This window comes from Malania oleifera, chromosome 5 (assembly GCF_029873635.1).
Source record: "Malania oleifera isolate guangnan ecotype guangnan chromosome 5, ASM2987363v1, whole genome shotgun sequence".
NCBI lineage: Eukaryota > Viridiplantae > Streptophyta > Magnoliopsida > Santalales > Ximeniaceae > Malania > Malania oleifera.
In genome coordinates, this window is record NC_080421.1 from 18,949,036 (window position 1) to 18,967,429 (window position 18,394).

An 18,394-nucleotide genomic window follows, 5' to 3' on the forward strand; every position below is an offset into this window, starting at 1 on the left:
TTCATTTTGAAAGAAAAGGGGATTAAAATTTTAAAATTTTCAATATATAGAGAAAATGTATAAAATGAAATAAAAATTTAAAATTTTGGAAAAATAAGAACTATTTTAAGTATAAGCGATTTGTAAGGAGAAATATTTTTTTTTCAAATAAACCTAGAAAAAGTAATTTGTGTGCACCTACTTTTGCTAATATATATATGGCCATGACTTGGGCTATTAATATTATTGTTCATTGTGTTTGAGTAGACATATACATGCTTATTTGGACAAAATTGCTACTTTGTTTTCAAAAAAGTCCTACACTTTCAAAAAAATAAATTCCATGTCCAAACTAATTTGCACCAATCTCAAAGTTTGGTTGAGAATATATGTGAATTTTGGCATATGAGTATTATGGCATATTAATTAATTGGAATTTATATGTATACATATACATCAAAGTTCACCAATATTCTCAACTGAAATTTCGAATTTAAATGCAAATTAATTTGGAAATACAATAACACTATGTTTGGATAGAATTCGAATTTGGAGTTTTATTGGACTAAAATAAAATGTAATACAAAATTATATTGAAATTTATTCAAACCCACCCAAATCCTAATTCAAAAGTTCGAAATACATGATCCCAAAAGCAGCATTATTTCTTTTTTGGTTCAATAAATGAATCCTATTCAAAAATTTGAAATCTAATGATATTTATTGTAGCGAATAAATTAAATTTGTAGCTATTTGCTTAATTAGCTTACTTTAATCATCAATTAGGAATAGGATATGTAGACACCCTATTTGGCCCTATCATTATGAAGAAAAATTCAAGGATTTTTACCCTATTTTTATTTCAATTTAAGGCATTTTTAGATTATTTTTGTAATTTAGCTTTTGAGGTTGCGGAGTGTGTTGTCTAAGGTCTTTGCATAATCGGTCACGCTTTGGGTGAGTCCCTTATTCACTCAACCTCACCACCCTGTTTTGAATGTTTATGCACTGGGCGAATTATACAATATTGCATTTGCATATTCTTAGAATACAACCAAAATGATAAATACAATCAAAAATAAAAAATAAAAAAATACAATAATATAGCAACAAAAAAAAAAAAAAAAAAGGTTTCTGGCTGCCCTTGGAGCTCGCAGGCTAGCCTTCTAGAGTCCCTACACCTGCACACACAAAGATCAAGCCCAGGTTAGTAACAAACTAGCAAAGAGGCCCAACCAGGACTTTGTTTTGAAATTTAGGCCCATTGTGGGCTTGTGCTAATTTTGAGGCCCCAGAAGGGCTGGTTTTGAATTTCAGGCCCACAATAGGGCTAGATTTGGTTTAATGCCCAACTTGGGGGTTTCATTTCTTTAAAAATAATAATAATAAAATAAAATAAAATAAAAAATTGTGTAGCCTAACCATATGTAGCCCATATGCAATCCCCTTTTTTTCCTACCTACTTCACTCTACAGCCACAAACCCACCAAACTCCCCAGAGTTTACTTCCTCCACACCGCATCTTACTAGCTCCCTGGAAAATTCAAGGCCAATTAGGGCCCTACCCACTCCCTTTAACCTATAAATAGAAGGTGTTTAGTAGAGAGAAGGGGGAAACTTTGGGATAATTGGGAGGCTATGAAGATCTCAAAAGAGTCACTCGAGAAGAAAGAGGGAGAATAGAAAGGGCAGAGCTCTACCAAGAGTAGAAAAGGAGAAGCAGAGGCTTCCCAGGACAGAGGATGTCTCATAACAGTTGAGTAAGGAGAAAAGAATAAGAAAGAGAGAAAGAGAGTAGAGAAAGATAAGGAAGATTCAAAGAGAAAGGAGTTAGAGGCCCAAGGTAGGTACCCCTTTCCCTATATTTCTCTAATTTCCTAAATTGCTATATTATTAGCTGCTCCACTTATTGCCCTAATTTCTTTTATATCTTTGAGCCCCAAATCCCCTAACAGAACACTCAATCCCCAAAAGAAACACTCAAATTCCTCCCCCAAACAGAGTACTCAATCCCCAAACAAGGCCCTCAAAACTGCAAATCCCTACTATGGAGTCAAAAATCCCCAAACAAAGCCCTCAAAACTCTACAAAATCCCCATCATAGAACATGTGTTCCCCCCCCAGCCGCCCCCCCCCCCCCCCCCCCCCCCCAAAAAAAAAAAAACCTTGTCAAAAGCCTTAAGCAAAACCCAAAATGAAGAATAGGACCAATCCCTAACCGAGCATTTAAATTCCCTAAAACTCCCAAAAAACCCCAAGTAGACCCGAGAAAGCTACCAAAAAAAATCCAAGTCATCTTGACCCAAATACCCTATCTTAACCTAAAAATTCGAGCCAACTGCCCAGACTCAAGTCAACTTAACCTGAGAACCCTAATCAAATATTTAAACTCGAGTTAACTTGACCTAGATTCAAGTCAACCCCAAGTTCAATGACTTGGACCTAATCCGACTACTTGATCCAAGTCAACCTTGATCAGTGTCAACTGACCTAAACTCATTCAACCTGAACCTAGCCTATTGACTCAAAATCCAAAAGCCTACTAAACCTATCTAAACCCAAGGCCCCTCGGCCCATTGAAATCTAAATCCAAGCCTAGCTCACCCTGGCCCAACCTTAAACCTAACACCAAGCCAAAACTGCCCCAAACCCAAACACCTTTGGTCCAATTGGGTCTGCTAATTAATCTACCCCAAACCTGAAACCCCTAAGGCCCAAATGGGCCTAACCTAGCCTAGACCCATCACACAAACTTGACCTAACTCAACCCAACTTAGCCCAACCTAAACTACCCAGACTCGGCCTAGGCCTAACCCACAACCCATCCTAACCTAAGCCTAATTAGACCTAGCCCCAAACCCAACCAAACCCTTAACATAACTCCTAAGCCAAACTTAGCCCAACCTAAACTACCCTGACTCGGCCTAGGCCCAACCCACAACCCATCCTAACCTAAGCCCAATTAGACCTAGCCCCAAACCCAACCAAACCCTTAACCTATCTCCTAAGCCCAACTTAGCCCAACCTAAACTACCCTGACTCGGCCTAGGCCCAAACCACAACCCATCCTAACCTAAGCCCAATTAGACCTAGCCCCAAACCCAACCTAACCAAAGCCCAAACCCCTAACCTAACCCTAACTTGACCTAACATGAACCCTAATTTAACCTAACCCTAACCTAACCAATCCAACATGGTTTAGTTCCCAATGCAACCAGCTCAATCCCCTGAACCATGTTTGGCTCGTAAAAAAAATGGGATAAAATGCAAAAAACACCCAAAAAATTCCAAAAAAAAAAAAAAAACAACAACAACAACAAACGAAAAAAAATGAAAAGAGAAAACAAAGAGGGGAGGGATTTACCTCTGTGAGATATTGAGTGAGAAGCATGGCAAAGAGCTTGAAGCTTGGTGCCTTGAGCCCTTAGTTGACCTACAAGAGTAGGGAAAAAATGGGGGGTTATCTAAAGAGATCTAAAAGAAATCGAAGAGATAGGGGGGGGGGGGGATAGAGAGTGGGGGTTACCTAGGTTAGCTACGGATAGTGATAGTGGTCACCTATGGTGGTGGCCATGGCATCCATAGTAGAATGGACAGAAAAAGAGATGAGATAGATGAGAGAGAAAGAGTGTAGAGACAAAGGCTAAGAGAAATAGAGAGATTGAGTTGATAGAGATAAAAGAGAAAGATAAAAGATGAGAGTGGTGAGAGATACAATAAAGAAAAAGAGTATAGATGAAAGAGATGGGAGAGAGCAGATATGAGAGAAGGAGACAGTTGAGAGAGAGAAAGAGAGGTAGAGAGAGAGAGAGAGAGAGAGAGAGAGAGAGAGAGAGAAGAAGAAGAAGAAGAAGAAGAAGAAGAAGAAGAAGGTCTGAGAAATGAAAAGAAAAGAAAAAAATATTAAATTTTAATTTTAAAAAATTGGTCGTAGTGTGCCACGTGACACTCATTGGAAGGTGACACATGGCGCATTCAGGACCGCGCCTAGTGGGTGATGTCACCTAGTGACGTGGTGCAGTTTTAGCTCAACCATTCATGTTGTGTTTTTTGCAGACAGTCGAGTTGTTGTCATGTCAGCAATTCGTGTCTTTTGAATCCTTCTAGTGGCATGGTGCCACATGGCAGTGATGTCATCATTTTTTTTTAAAAAGAAAAAGTGACCTTTCAGGAGCTGCCATGTGTCACCATATGTGAGTGACTTGTGGTAGACTCTGGTCCTCTCCCGCCTTTCTCCTCCCCCTGAACCAGGTTAAACTGGGTCTGACCTCGTTGACTTGGTCAAACCGGTTGAACTAGTTTAGCCCACTTCAGACACCCTTGAACCGCTCCCTTTTATTAAAAGTAATAAAAATTTTAGAAAATTTAATTTTAGTTCATTTTAATTTAGAAAAAAAATGAGAAAAGTACTAAAAAATCTTAAAATTATAAAAATTCTGTGAGTTTTTTTAAAAAATTAGAGAACCAAAAAAACAAATATTTTAAAATCCCAAGAACAAATTAAAATTGAGAAAAATCCTTTAAAATCTTGAAAAAATTGCCAGAAAATAGAAAAAATTCTAGAAAACTTTTGGGACCCTCTTTGCTTAAATGTTGGTCATTTAAAAGTTTACTTTGTATGGCTTGCATGTTGCATAATTTTGCATGAATGTGTGTATGCCCCCTTTTTTTTGTGTATGCGCGTGCCTATATATCTGCATGTGTGTGCACACCCTCATGAGTAGGAGCATGAGAAATTTAGGCTATGTAATCCCTAATTATCGTCTGAGGGGCGAGAAGTCTAGTAAAATCACTTCAAGCTTGCACGATAGTGATCCTATTATATCCCTTGATTTTATGTGCATATTTCTCTTACATGTCTTGTGGTTTACATGCTTTGAATATACACCTACTCTATTGAAATAAAATTCCATAATAAATCTTCCTATGAACTTGAGGGTTATGTTTTCACATGCCCTTGAGAAATCAAAGGTGTGGGGCTTCTTTTTTTTCGCAAGGCCCCTCAATATTTAAAGGTTTGACAAGGAAACCCCTAACTTGGAAAAAACTCTGTAAATAGTTCATCCTCATTGGGATCGTTGGGGGTTGTGTCTTCGCATGCCTTTGGGAATCCCGAGGTAAGGGTAGCGTCTATCTTTCGCAGGATTGCCCAATATATTATGGATTGGTAATCAAAAAGGAAGAATATGAGTCTTGAACGATTAATTTTAAGGGTAATCCAAAGCTAATCAGGTACTGTTCATCGACGGGGTGTAAAGGGATGCTAATACCTTCCCTTTACATAATTGTACTCCTGAATCCGACTTGGTAACCCAAACCATTGACTATCAGTTTCCTTGGACCTAGGAATAACTTAGGTACCAATGAACTAGTAGTATATTGAATAGGTGTTTTAACCTCACCTAAGGTAAGAATAGGTTAGCGGCGACTCCATTGGACTATATGGTGACCCATTTCTCACCACATGCATCATTCCTTATACATAATTTTGAGTCTGCCATCCGGTGTAGGTAGTTCAAAGATTCGACTCACGTATTTCGGGAGTTTACCCCCCAAGATGTTGCGATAGGATCTTCCAAACAATTAATAGATTTCATCAAAGTTTGTTTATATTCACAACAAAATATTAAGGCTTCAATACAAATTATTTTGAATATAGGTTTTATTTAAATAATAATCTTGTCCACATGCACATTTGTCTCTTCAAAAAGAGTTAATCAATCTATGACACAAATCATGCAACAATATTAAAAGATTTTTCTTTTGTTTAATTTCAAAATATGGTAATGCAACATTTGAGAGCATGGATTTTGAACTTTAAATTTGGAATTGGATAAATTTGGACAAATTTCAATACAATTTTATATTACAACTGTTGCAGCCAAAAATTGAACGACCTTCACGATCCCTGATCACGACCACCTGAAAAGAGATAAATAAGCAAGGCTTGGAGGACCCAGGGTGTACTCCGAGGGATCGCTCCGATGCCTAAGTCAGGGATTGACTTGAGAGGTTCTTTTATGCAACAGTAAAGTAGAGTTTAGAATGAGATACCTTAGCCTTTTCTCTGAATCCCCATTTATAGTGATGGAGTTTAACCCAAGGATGATGTGCCATTTATTAGCGAATTATGGCGCAAACGTGAATCGCTCCAGCTGTTATAACGTTGGCGTAGATTGCTCTAATCATCATGAAGCTGGCGTCAATTGCTCTGCCTGAGCAGTTGACTTAGGTGGTAATTGCCCTCATCAATGCTGGGCTTTAGTCTCCTTTAGATTTATGGTAAGTGATATATTTGAGGTATATCAACAACTTATCTAAATCTAATACAAATCTAAATCTAAAGGTTGTTCAAACATAGATATTATTGATTGCATTAGATATAAATTCTTGTGTATTATAATTCTGTGAATGGTAAAAAATGAAACTTTACAATCCACAAAAGTGATAAACTTTTTCATTTCAACTTTTTTATTTCTTATTTTTTAGACTCATAATATGCAACATATGAACTTCTTTACAAAGAAAAGAGAAGAACAAAATTTGTACTCTATTACCAATAGTGATTAACTTTCCTATTTCAACCTTTTTGATTTTTCCCAAGGCTTTCATAATCCAAAACAATGAGTAGTTTTCATCCATCGAAATTAGTCTTAAATAATATATCAGATATTGTAATCAAAACACCTGTGAAAACCTTCCAACTCCTTTTTTTAAACAATTTTTCCTCCTTTCAAGAATAGAAAAATTATCGGAGGTGATTGGTCATTTCGTCCATGATAAATTTATTTTTTTTATTTCAAAGGGTAAAATCCGGCGATACCCCCAGAGTTTCTTAAAAATGACACTTCATCTCCTGTATTTTCATAAACTATCAAAAAATCCTTAGAGGTTTAATATTATTGACAAAATAAACCTTACATTAATTGACTGTTAGTCAACTATTGAATATATGCGAAAAAAATTTATTTTTACTCATAATAAAATGATATTTTTTTTAAATGACACCTATTAAATAAATTGAATTGAATCTTAAAAACGAAAAACATTATGAAACAAATAGAACATAAGTTCAATATTTTTAATTTCAACAACTTATCAAACATAATGTCAAAAAAAAATTCGACATTTTTTATTTATAAATTAAAATTATAAGATTGGATGTTAGTCCTTCTGTGTGCAAAATATGAATGTTAAATGGATAAAAAAAAAATACTCAAATTTATATTAATTAGTTGATTATTATTTAAGACAATTCACCTAACTATTCTTTATTTTAATCAAGTTATTATGTTATTAATATGATATTTAATCAAGCCCAAAAAAGAAAGCCACAATTTGACCAAATATCTCATCCAAATCAATTTTGTAAAACTATATTTTATATGTTAAAGGTATATTTAGTCATTTATTTTCGTGAATTGAAGATATTTTTTTTATAAATTATTTTTATTGTTTATAATTTTAAATTTTTAAACAATATTTTAATTATATTGTCTTGCTTATGTCAACTAATTGACCCGACTTAGTTGTTGGATGTTCAATTCACTTAAAAGTTTAATTTTCAAAGTATATTGTAATTAATCGATCAACTTTTCCGACTTAACTTATTAAATAAATATAATTTTATTAATTTATCTTATTAAAATTGAGTGGAAGGATAAAATTGTCATTTTATTAAGTTCAATTTTTTATTAAATTTAATGGTTGACTAACGATCAACTAACGGAAGGTTTATATTGTTCAGAAAATTAAACCTCAGGAGGATTTGTGATAATCATTTTCTAAAAAGTGAGTAGGTGGTGCTCCATTCTACCCTATTTTAACATTAAATGTATGAAAGATCATACATTGATCTTCCATTCCCTGCCTCATTAATTTTGCAAATATTTTCATTCCCTCGTTTTAAATTTTTATTGTCATCTTCTGTCCCTTTTTAAAGTAAAAAAAAAAAAAATTATTGCAAAAAATTAAAATCAAAATTGACAAGAATTGACCTCCAATATTAAGAATTTGCTCAATTGGAAACTAGGAAAAAAAAAACTTGTTTAAATGCCCAAAACAATTTTTCATTTTTATTTTTAGATTCATTAATTTTGCAAATTTTTTGATTACCTTGTTTTTAAATTTTTACTATCATCTTCTCTCCCTTTTTATGGTAAAAATAATAATTTTATTGCAAAAAAATCAAAATCAAAATCAAAATTGACAAGAAAATCGTCCTCCAATACTAGGAAACTTCTTAATAAGAAATTAAGCAAATAAAGAGTTTCTCTAAATGTCCAAAATATTTTTTTATTTTTTATTTTTATTTTTGAACATAATTATAAAAAAGATAACTTGTTTTTCAAATTTTCAAATTTTATTTAAGATAATATTAAGAATCATGGAGTTTGAACTTAAATTTAGATTTATTTGGATTTATAAGAAATTGTCTACATAATCAACATAAATCTAAAAAAAAAAAAATGAAAAGATATTTTTGAATTTTTCTATAAATTTAAAAATCAAAAAATAAGCTGTCATTTTTATAATTATTTGAAAAATCAGAAATCAAAAATAAAACCATTGTCTTAAGCAAATAGTATTAGAAAAATAAACTGTCATTCTTAAGCAAAACTACTTCATACAAAAATCGTAAAAGTAAAAAATTTTACTAACTTTTCTATAAATTTTGAGATAATGAAATAAAAAATATATATTTTTCAAAACTAAACACACCTTAACATTTTCAAATAAAAGATGGGCTTTTCAAAATTATTTTCAAATGTTGATTTGTTATGAGTTTATTTAAAATAAATGAAAATTTTGCGTGAAAATTTGAAATTTTTTATGTTGAAATGATCACTGCAAAATCTCATAGTTAAATCTTAAGTTGTACGCATTTTTTTTATTTTTTTTATTTTTATTTATTTATTTGGTAAAAGAGGACAGCACCTCCATTTATTTATTAATAAACCCTTACTTTTGACAGAGGAATACCGTGGCTACAAGTTAAAACCAAACAACCAAATTAGGACAAACAAAATTAAACATATATAACTAACAAAGGAGATAAAAACATAAAAACAATCAAAAACAAAACGAAATATACCAAACAAAACTCTAGAAATGAACTAACGACGAACGAAAACAAGACCTCACCTATCCATCCAAAGGATACCTTTCAGATAACTTAAGTTGTATACATTGGTTTAGAGGGAGCATGCTCAAATTAAGCATCGTGTTTTGATTTTGTAATTAATTATCATGTTTTGAAAAAATTAAATATGTGAAAGATGAGCTTAATTGAATACCTTGATTGAGCTTAAATGAATAATTTGCTATGATTATTGAGCTTAAACGAGTATCTTGTTGTTAGGAAAAAAACAAAAAGTATGTTAAGTTGATCATACTAAATGTTTTGAAAATATTTGAATGATGATCTTTTAAGCACATTGAATATTTTGTTGGGAATATTGAGCTTGCTATGAATTTAAGCATATTGTTGAGCATATTGATATATTATTATGAATGGTTTTATGAATTTGATTTGTGAGACATTTTTTTTCCCTTCGTCCTAAAAACCTTTTTATTTTTACCAAGTAAGAGCAAGCATAAAGGAAAATTCTTTTTAAAAACACGAGCATCATTTTTAAAATGATTGTGGATGAATTTGTGAAAATTTTGAATGTTATATAGACACCCCAATTTTTTCGAGGCTTATCTAACATAAAATTGGGAAAATTTTATTAATACAATAAAGTGAGAAAATACATGAAAAAAAAATACAAGGAAAATGAAGTTTGAACAGTGAAAATTTTTATAAAACAAAAAAGGAAAATAAAATATAAATGGTGGGCCAATATCTTCAACTTCAAACCTGCAAGCACAAAAGGAAATGTTGCAATTTGATACGTGGGAATTATGAATTAAAACATGCGAGTCAATTTGAAATAAATTTGATTGGTCAAATTAGATGTTGATTGATCTAATCAATGATGAATTGAGTAATTTCCTAGACCTATAAATAGTGGGCTTCTTAGGGAAGGAAGGGGGACAGAAAGAGTTTTTTTTAGAAAGAATTTGTTAGAGATGGAGCCAGAAACACAGCTGGAGACGTGTTGCTGAGTCAGAAAACGGTGGTGAATTTAATTTCACGCGGTGGAATTCATGGTGCAATTTATCTCTTTGTTGTAACTCTCATTCTTGATTAAATTTTATCTTAATTGTAATTTAATCCTAGCCCTATAAAAGGAGGGTTGTGGAAGATGTTTTACATAGCACAACAATAGCACAGCACAGTGCAAAGAGAGCACAGAGAGTGCAAAGAGAGCTGAGAGGAAGAAGGGAGGAAGAGAAAGAGAGAGAGAGAGAGAGAGAGAGAGAGAGAGAGAATTGTAACATTTTCCGGCGAGTTAGTGAATTTTGGTGTGTGCTTCGTGGACGTAGGTCGTTTTTTACCGAACCACGTAAATTTCTTGGCATCACTTTCTTCTGGATGCTCATAGGGTTCTAACAAATGATATTAGAACCCGGTTACAGCAGAAAAGTCAGATTGGAAGTGATCCCGAAATTCAGAGCTCTGTCTAGTAGATCGAAACTATGTTTTGAGGCCACCATCGTATTCACCTCGCCGAGACGAAGAGAAGGGTGTCCGCCAGAGCTCGAACAGAGTTCAAACAAGCCCGCACACGCCCCCATGCGTCTTGCCGGAGAAAGACGTCTCTCCACACGTCGGCGACGCGCCACACATGTCTTCCTCACCCGACTACCTCGACTCGACCCGGTTCTCTACCCGGCCCGACCCGAAAAACTCTCAGTCCAGGGTGAACCCGAGATCCGATCCACGAACCAGATCCGACCCGCTGCTCAAAACCAGCCACGTCAGCTGACACGCCAACGAAAGCCACGTCAGCCAGAGCCGCCACGTCATCAAGTAGGTCCTACTGCCACGTCAGCCGCCCACGTTAGTCGGTGGGCCCACTGCCACACCAGTAGGTGGACCCCACTGCCACGTCAACAGCACGTCACAGTGCCACGTCAGCGCCACATCAACAGTTTGACCAGGTTTGACTGAAAACTTTAACTGAACTTTTCGAGGTCGTTTTGGGTCCGTTTTTCGAGCAACTCGAACCATTTCTAGGTTTTTGATTGTTTCAAATCCAACCGTGCTATCCATTTGAGCTAATTCCATCTCTAGATTAGAAAATCGAGATTTTGAATTAAAAGAGCTCAAAAATCGAAATGTTCAACGGGAACAATTTCGGTTTATGGAAGATGCAGATAGAAGACTATTTGTTTGGGAAGGAATTGCACTTACCGTTGAAGGGTAAGCCAACATCCATAAACGAGGACGAGTGGGAGTTGCTTGATCTAAAAGCCCTCAGAGCCATTAGAATGACGTTGTCGAAATCTGTGGCATTCAATATCAAGCATATAACATCCACGAAGTCTCTGATGGATGTGTTCTCTAATATGTACGAGCAGCCTTCAGCCGCAAACAAGGTACATCTCATGAAAAGATTATTTATGATGAACATATCTGCAGGTGAGAGTTTCAGAAAACATCTGAATAACTTCAATGAGTTGTCTGATCAACTCGCCTCAGTCGGGATAACGTTTGATAATGAGATTCGGGCTCTACTGATTCTCAGTCAGTTGCCTGAAAATTGGAATGGTGTCGTCACTACCATTAGTAGCTCCGCAGGAAAATCGAAGCTTGTATACGATGAGGTTGTCAGTAGGATTTTGATGGAGGAAATAAGAATGCAGCCGAACCATAGCTCCAATTCGAGTTCAGCCTTGAACATAGAGAGTCGAGGCAGAGGAAACAGGCATGGACGATCAAACAACTGCGGCAGATCTAGGCCCAGGCGGTCTCAATCCAGAAATCCCAGAGGTACTCAGGACACAGGTTCCCAGAGCACTAAAGTTATTGAGTGCTGGAACTATGGAAAGACTAGTCATTACAGGAACTAGTGCAGGAGTCAGAAGAAAGAATTCGATACGAGGGCAAAGACAGAAGCAAATATTGCTTCTGAGAATGATGAGATGTTGATCTGCTCTTCGGAGACCAAGTAGGAGTTTTGGATCTTAGACTCCGGAGCCTCATTTCATGCCACATGCTACAGAGATTGCCTAGAGAAGTACACACCAGGTAATTTTGGTAAGATGTACCTTGGCAACGATCAACCTTGCGACGTAACCGGTAAGGGAGTTGTGAAGATCAACATAAACGGGTCAGTATGGAAGCTGAAGGATGTCAGGTATATTCCAGACCTAAGAAAGAATTTGATCTCAGTTGGTCAGCTAACAGATGAGGGATACACGACGAAATTCATTGGCGATGAATGGAAAGTCTCAAAGGGTGTACTAACAATTGCGCGAGGTAAGAAAAGTGGAACACTTTTTCTAACCTCCAATGCCTCCATGTCTATTTCAATTGCTGCAGGAAATGACAACAGCAACATCTGGCACCAACGACTTGGTCACATGAGCGAGAAGGGACTCAGGGTGATACACTCAAAAGAAAATTTGAGTGGTCTATAGTCAATGCAGGTTGACATATGTGAGGATTGTATAGTCAAGAAACATAAGAGGTTTAGTTTCCAGATAAACACCCATGCCCCAAAGAAGAAGGGACTAGAACTGGTCCACTTAGAATGTGTTAGGACACATTAGCAGAATACCGAGAATCCTTAGGTGGAGGAACCAGTGGAGTAGATTGTCGCACCACCGTCTCCTACTCCAGCTCCGAAGCATAGGAGATCTACTTGGTCCTATATACCAGATAGAAGGTATATTGATTACTTACATCCTACAGATAGAGGAGAGTCCGAATGCTATGATGAAGCATGTCAGGTGGTAGATACGAGTAAGTGGGAGCTTGCGATGAAGGATGAGATGAAGTCCCTCACCTCCAACAGAACGTGGAAGTTGCCCAAAGGCCTTCACAACAAGTGGGTGTACAGAATCGAAGAGGAGCATGACGGCTCCAGAAGGTACAAGCCTCAGTTGGTAGTCAAAGACTTCGAGCAGAAGAAAGGGATTGACTACACTGGAATTTTTACACCAGTTGTGAAGATGACAGCCATCAGATTAGTCCGCAGGAATCGAGCAGACAGGAAGATGGCGACTACAAAGGGGCTGAAGTTGTGTTCAACTTCAATTGGTCTTCATGCTTGAAGACACATATTATGAGCACATCATTTATTCGTGATACTGGTTGAGAAGGTGTCTCTGTCTCTAAGTGGGAGATTGTTAGAGATGGAGCCAGAAACACAGCTGGAGAGGCATTGCTGAGTTAAAAAAAGCGTGGTGAATTTAATTTCACGTGGTGGAATTTATGGTGCAATTTATCTTTTTGTTGTAACTCTCATTCTTGATTAAATTTTATCTTAATTGTAATTTAATCCTAGCCCTATAAAAGGAGGGTTGTGGAAGATGTTTTACATAGCACAACAACAGCACAGCACAGTGCAGAGAGAGCACAGAGAGTGCAGAGAGAGCTGAGAGGAAGAAGGGAGGAAGAGAGAGAGAGAGAGAGAGAATTGTAACATTTTCCGACGAGTTAGTGAATTTTGGTTGTGCTCCGTGGATGTAGGTCGTTTTTGACCGAACCACGTAAATTTCTTGGTGTCACTTGCTTCTAGATGCTCACATGGTCCTAACAGAATTATGAGGAGTAAGAAGAGAAGTCTGAAGATTTGGAATTGAGAAAGAGAAGAAAGATAAAGAATTTAGAGGCGTGAATTATGGAAGCCATGAAGAAGCAACAATGGAAGAGTTCAAGAAAACTCGAATAATAAGAAGAATTGCAAAGTGAAGAATTAAAAACAAGTTAGTAGTTGATTTTGCCCTGCTTTCTTTTAAAATTTTTAGTAGATATTGAGTGTTAAATTTTGTAATTAGTGTTTTAATAAAATAGAAACTAATTTATTTTAGAATATATTAAATAAGATTTAGAAATTTGACCCGAATTTAGAATGCCTAGACTCAAATATTGACCCAGATCCAAATACACATACCCAATTAATCGAAATCCGACTCAAATCTAGGTCAACCTTACTCAGGTCCTAAATAACAGACCCAATGACCAAAGACCTAGGTCAACATTGACTTAGGGTCCCATGATTTGAGCCCAATTCTAATCCCAATGCCTAGTTTCATTTACCTAGATCAGACCTAATTGGGCCTGAGATAGTCTAGCCCATAAACCTAAAACTTCATAACCCAAACCTAAACCTATTCAAACTCATGATCCAATTGGGCCTAACTCAATTCAACCATAGCCCAAACCCATGCTCTTGACCCAATTCAACCATAGCTAGAGCCCAAGTCCCATGATCCATTAACCAAGACTAGCCCAAACCTAGTCCCAATTACCCTAGACCCAACTCACCTGAGCCCTACTAACCTAACCCAATTGACCCAGCCTAACTCTAACCTTCACCAAACCCTAACCTTAATCTGAACCTGAGCCAGAACCTAACCTAGGTCAGAACCCAAGTCAACCAACCCCCAATCCTTTGTTTGACCTGCAAGAAAATACGAGAAAACCTCTATAAATTTCATGTAATTTTTTTATTAAAAAAAATCAGAATGAAAAGAGATTAAAAATAAAAGAAGGTTTCTCACCTTTGGTAAAATCTGAGCCTTGATATGGAGAATGAGGCAAAGATCTTCAAGCTTTTTGCTCTCACGAGTCTTGTTCCACCTACAAAAGAAAAAAGGAGAGAGGTTAGGAAGAGATTCATGAGAAAATAAAAAGAAAAAGAAAAAGAGAGAGAAAATAAGAGAAAGAGAGAGGACCTTAGGTTCATAGGTACTGGTTATGGAGGTTGCCATCACTGGCAGCTATAGTGTTCATGGTACAGTGAGGTTGAGGGACAGAGAGATCAAAGAAGAGAAATAAAGAGACAGAGAGAGAGAGTTATGTGGGAGATGAGAGAAGAAGAGAGAAAGAGAGAGATCAAGAGAGAAAACAAAAGGATTCGGGGAAAATAGAGAAAAAGGGAAAAAGGAGAAGAGAAAGAATGGAAGCGGTGAAAAGAAAAGAGAGAGAGAAAAAAAAGTTTTTATATATACAAGTGGGACATGTGTCACCATTCATATGGTGACACATGGCACAACCAAGACCATGTATCCAAAAAACGACATGGCGCAATCCTGGCCATCCAATGTGCACTTTCTCTGAACGGTTGGATCGCTGCCACATTAACGATCTGCATCAAATTCTCATAACGAATCACATTCTACCACATGGCAAGTAACATTATGGTAACGTCACCCTACAGTAGAAAATTCAAAAAAATAAATAAATAAATAAATAAATAACAAATAATGTGTCAACATTGCTGGCTAGCACGTGGCCAACCACCTTGACCCAGCCGGGTCCAATCGATTTGACCCGAGTCAACCTGAGTTAACCTATTGACCAAGTTGAACCGACCTTACGTGTCCTGAATCACCAATTTTTTATTTAATTTTAAACTTTATTTTTAAATGATTTTTAATTTTTAAAAAAATTGGGAACAATATTTTTAAAAATTAGAAAAAAAAATAGAAAAAAAATGTCAAAAAACAAACAAAATAAATAAAAATTATTTGAGCTATTTTGACTCGAATAAAATAATGGAAAATAAAAATACTAAAAATGAAGAAAAAATGTCTTTAAAAATCCTAGAAAAAATGTTGAAAAATGTTTAGAAAATTCTAAAAAATTTTGGAAAAATTTGGAAATGTTTTAAAAACTCTTTTTTTATTAAATTTGTTTGATTATTTTCTGTACATATTCTATTTTTGTGTGTGTACATCCCAATGATTAAACAAAAGGTAAAGAGGTAATTTAGACCTCACCTATATTAGTTCTAAAGGAGTTTATCTAATAAGATCGTCACCTTTCGAAGTTTTATTAGACATTTTTAAATTACACCTTATTTTTATATTTTATTTTAAAATTTCAATATTTATTTATTTTTTGAGAAGTTTTTAAAAATCATTAGATTTAATTTTGGGATAATTCATGGTTAGTTAGGTACCGTTAGTAGAACGGATGTGTAGGAGGTGCTAGTATCTTCCCCTCGCGTAACATACCACCATTTCAAATTTCTTTAAATCACCCAATATAGTCAAATTTGATAGGAAAAAAAAAAACCAAAAATGGTCAGAAATGACAAAATTTTACCTCGATGTATGTGCACAAAGTCAAAATCACTGTTAAAACTCTTTTTACCATTTAAAATTGCTCCAAGTCATCTAGTCCAGTCAGATTTGATTATAAAAAAAAAAAAAAAAAGGATAAAAACCCTGAAATGATAGGGGTTTTGCCTCAATTTACGTGTTTGAAATCAAAATCACTATCATATCTCTTCTTACCATTTAAAATTATTTCGAATCACTTTGTATAGTCAGATTTGGCAAAAAAAAAAAAGTTGAAAAGTCTAAAAAGTTAGGGGTTTGCCTCGGCTCAAAGCAAAAATCATTGTCATATCTCTTCTCAATGATTTAAATTACTCTAAATCACCCGATACAGTAAGAATTGGAAAAAAGAAAAAAAGCGCAGAAGGGTTTGGTCTTAGTTTGCGTGCACAAGGTCAAAATTGTTGTCAAAACCCCGTCTTACCGTTTGAGACCATCCTAGATTAGTTAAAAAAGGTTTGTTAATCTCTGTTTTGGGCATTCGGTTAAAATAACTATTGACAACCAATAATACATTCAGAACAAAGTTGAGGCAAATTCAGTATAGAATGTTAAGTAGCAAGAACTATGTCCAGCTTTCTGGTTATGAAACCTTGTTCTCTTTTGTTAGGCCAGGCGCAGTGAGAACCAAGTAAAGAACATCTTCAAGGCCAGTGGATAATAAAATTTGGTTGAATTCTTCGACTCCTAAACAGCTACCAACAAGAATCCCATTTGAATAATCTGAGACCAACTCTACTGTATTAAGGTCACCCAATACTATCCAAGACATATCACTAATTCCACTACCGAAGGCAACTAAATCTTTCTAGAGATCAACTCTCTCAGATTGTGTATATAAAAGAGAACCAAAACTAAATCGAGTTAAAAAATAAAAAAAATTTCTGATAGAAATGTGTTGAGAACTACTAAATATCAAATACTTTGATGGAGTTTGGGCTATATCCAACCCATGTTCTTCCAACCTCTATTGAACTTCTGTAATTATGTGAAAGAAAGCTTCGACTTTAGAGAAACAGTTGACTTAATTCTATTAGCCTGGATTCTATGCTCCATCAAATCCACCATCTGAACATCAATAGACTTAGAAAATTTCTTACCTTTTCTATTTTAAAGGCTCATTTAAACCCCTAATATTCCATGCTGCAACTTTCATTTTTAGGCTTTTGTGCATTTTCCTAACCTTTAGCAGCTCTACCCTTCATCTTAACCTTTCGATTTTCCTTTTTAATAGAATCCATTTTCCTATCAAGCTTGACATTAAGATAATCTTGAGATAATTTACTCGTGTTTTTAGACTTCTCAATAGAGTTTATCTTCTTCAAGCTAGAAGGCATTATAACTTCTTGAGTTTCTACAACTTCCTCCATTACCTCCTCAAAAAATAACGAAGGAATTTTTTTTTTTTTTCATTTAGAATAGGCTGCTTCGAAATAACATTCTCAGTGAAATTAGAGCCCTCCCCTTCTTGTTGAACTTCCATATTTTCAACTAAATCTGAAACAGCTAGTTAAACTTTCAAATTTCTTCTCATAAGATTATGGAAGAGGCTTACCTAGAAAACTGCCACTCAAGGCATCACCCCTACCCAACTTGTAACTGTCTTGGAGGCATGAGATAGCAAAGACAACATAAGCAGTGGGTTTTCCTTTTTGAGGATTTCTCCTTTGATGGTGAGTAGGTTAGTGTTTCTCTTTCTAAAATTGTTGTTTATGGTGTGGCTCTTATACTTCGGGAGTTTATAAATAAAGGGAAAAACATATGGATGTGGTCTTCATGCAGGGCGCACTCGTCGACGAGGAGATACCGAGAGTCAGGAAATCTCAGAGTTCAAAGACTCATCGATGAGTGGACAGAATCGTCAACGAGTGGTCTTCTCTGACTTGTCGACAAGTGGTCGCTGGACTGCGAGAAAGAATTTAAATTTTGAATTTAAACGTTGGAGTGGTTGGGTATTCGGAGGGAAACCTTCGAGAGGTGTTTATATATGTCATTCTGAGCATATTTCAACATATAAGAGAGTAAGAGAGGGTGAGAGAAGGAGAGAAGATAATTGTATTGTGAAACTTTGATTTTCATAATGAATCTCTTGCCGATTATTCCCGTGGATGTAAACTTTACCGAAGCATGTAATTTCTGGTGGCGTTGCACTAATCTTTATTCTCTTTATCTTACAATGGTTGTGGAATGTTTTCTGTTTATCACCATTTTATTTGTTGCAAGTATGTCCGTG

At 35.5% G+C, this 18,394-nt stretch overlaps 1 protein-coding gene across 1 annotated transcript in view; it reads right to left on the reverse strand.

Moving 5' to 3' along the window:
- LOC131155873 (subtilisin-like protease SBT3.5) overlaps window positions 1–17,531 on the reverse strand; it is a 65,593-nt gene extending 48,062 nt beyond the window's left edge. The window contains exons 1-3 of the mRNA XM_058109323.1: window positions 17,345–17,531; window positions 15,067–15,169; window positions 14,599–14,677 (exon numbers count right to left, since the gene is read on the reverse strand). Coding sequence (XP_057965306.1) covers window positions 14,599–14,677; window positions 15,067–15,169; window positions 17,345–17,531 — 369 coding nt within the window. The remainder of the gene's footprint in view (window positions 1–14,598; window positions 14,678–15,066; window positions 15,170–17,344) is intronic.
- Window positions 17,532–18,394: the final 863 nt, after the last annotated feature.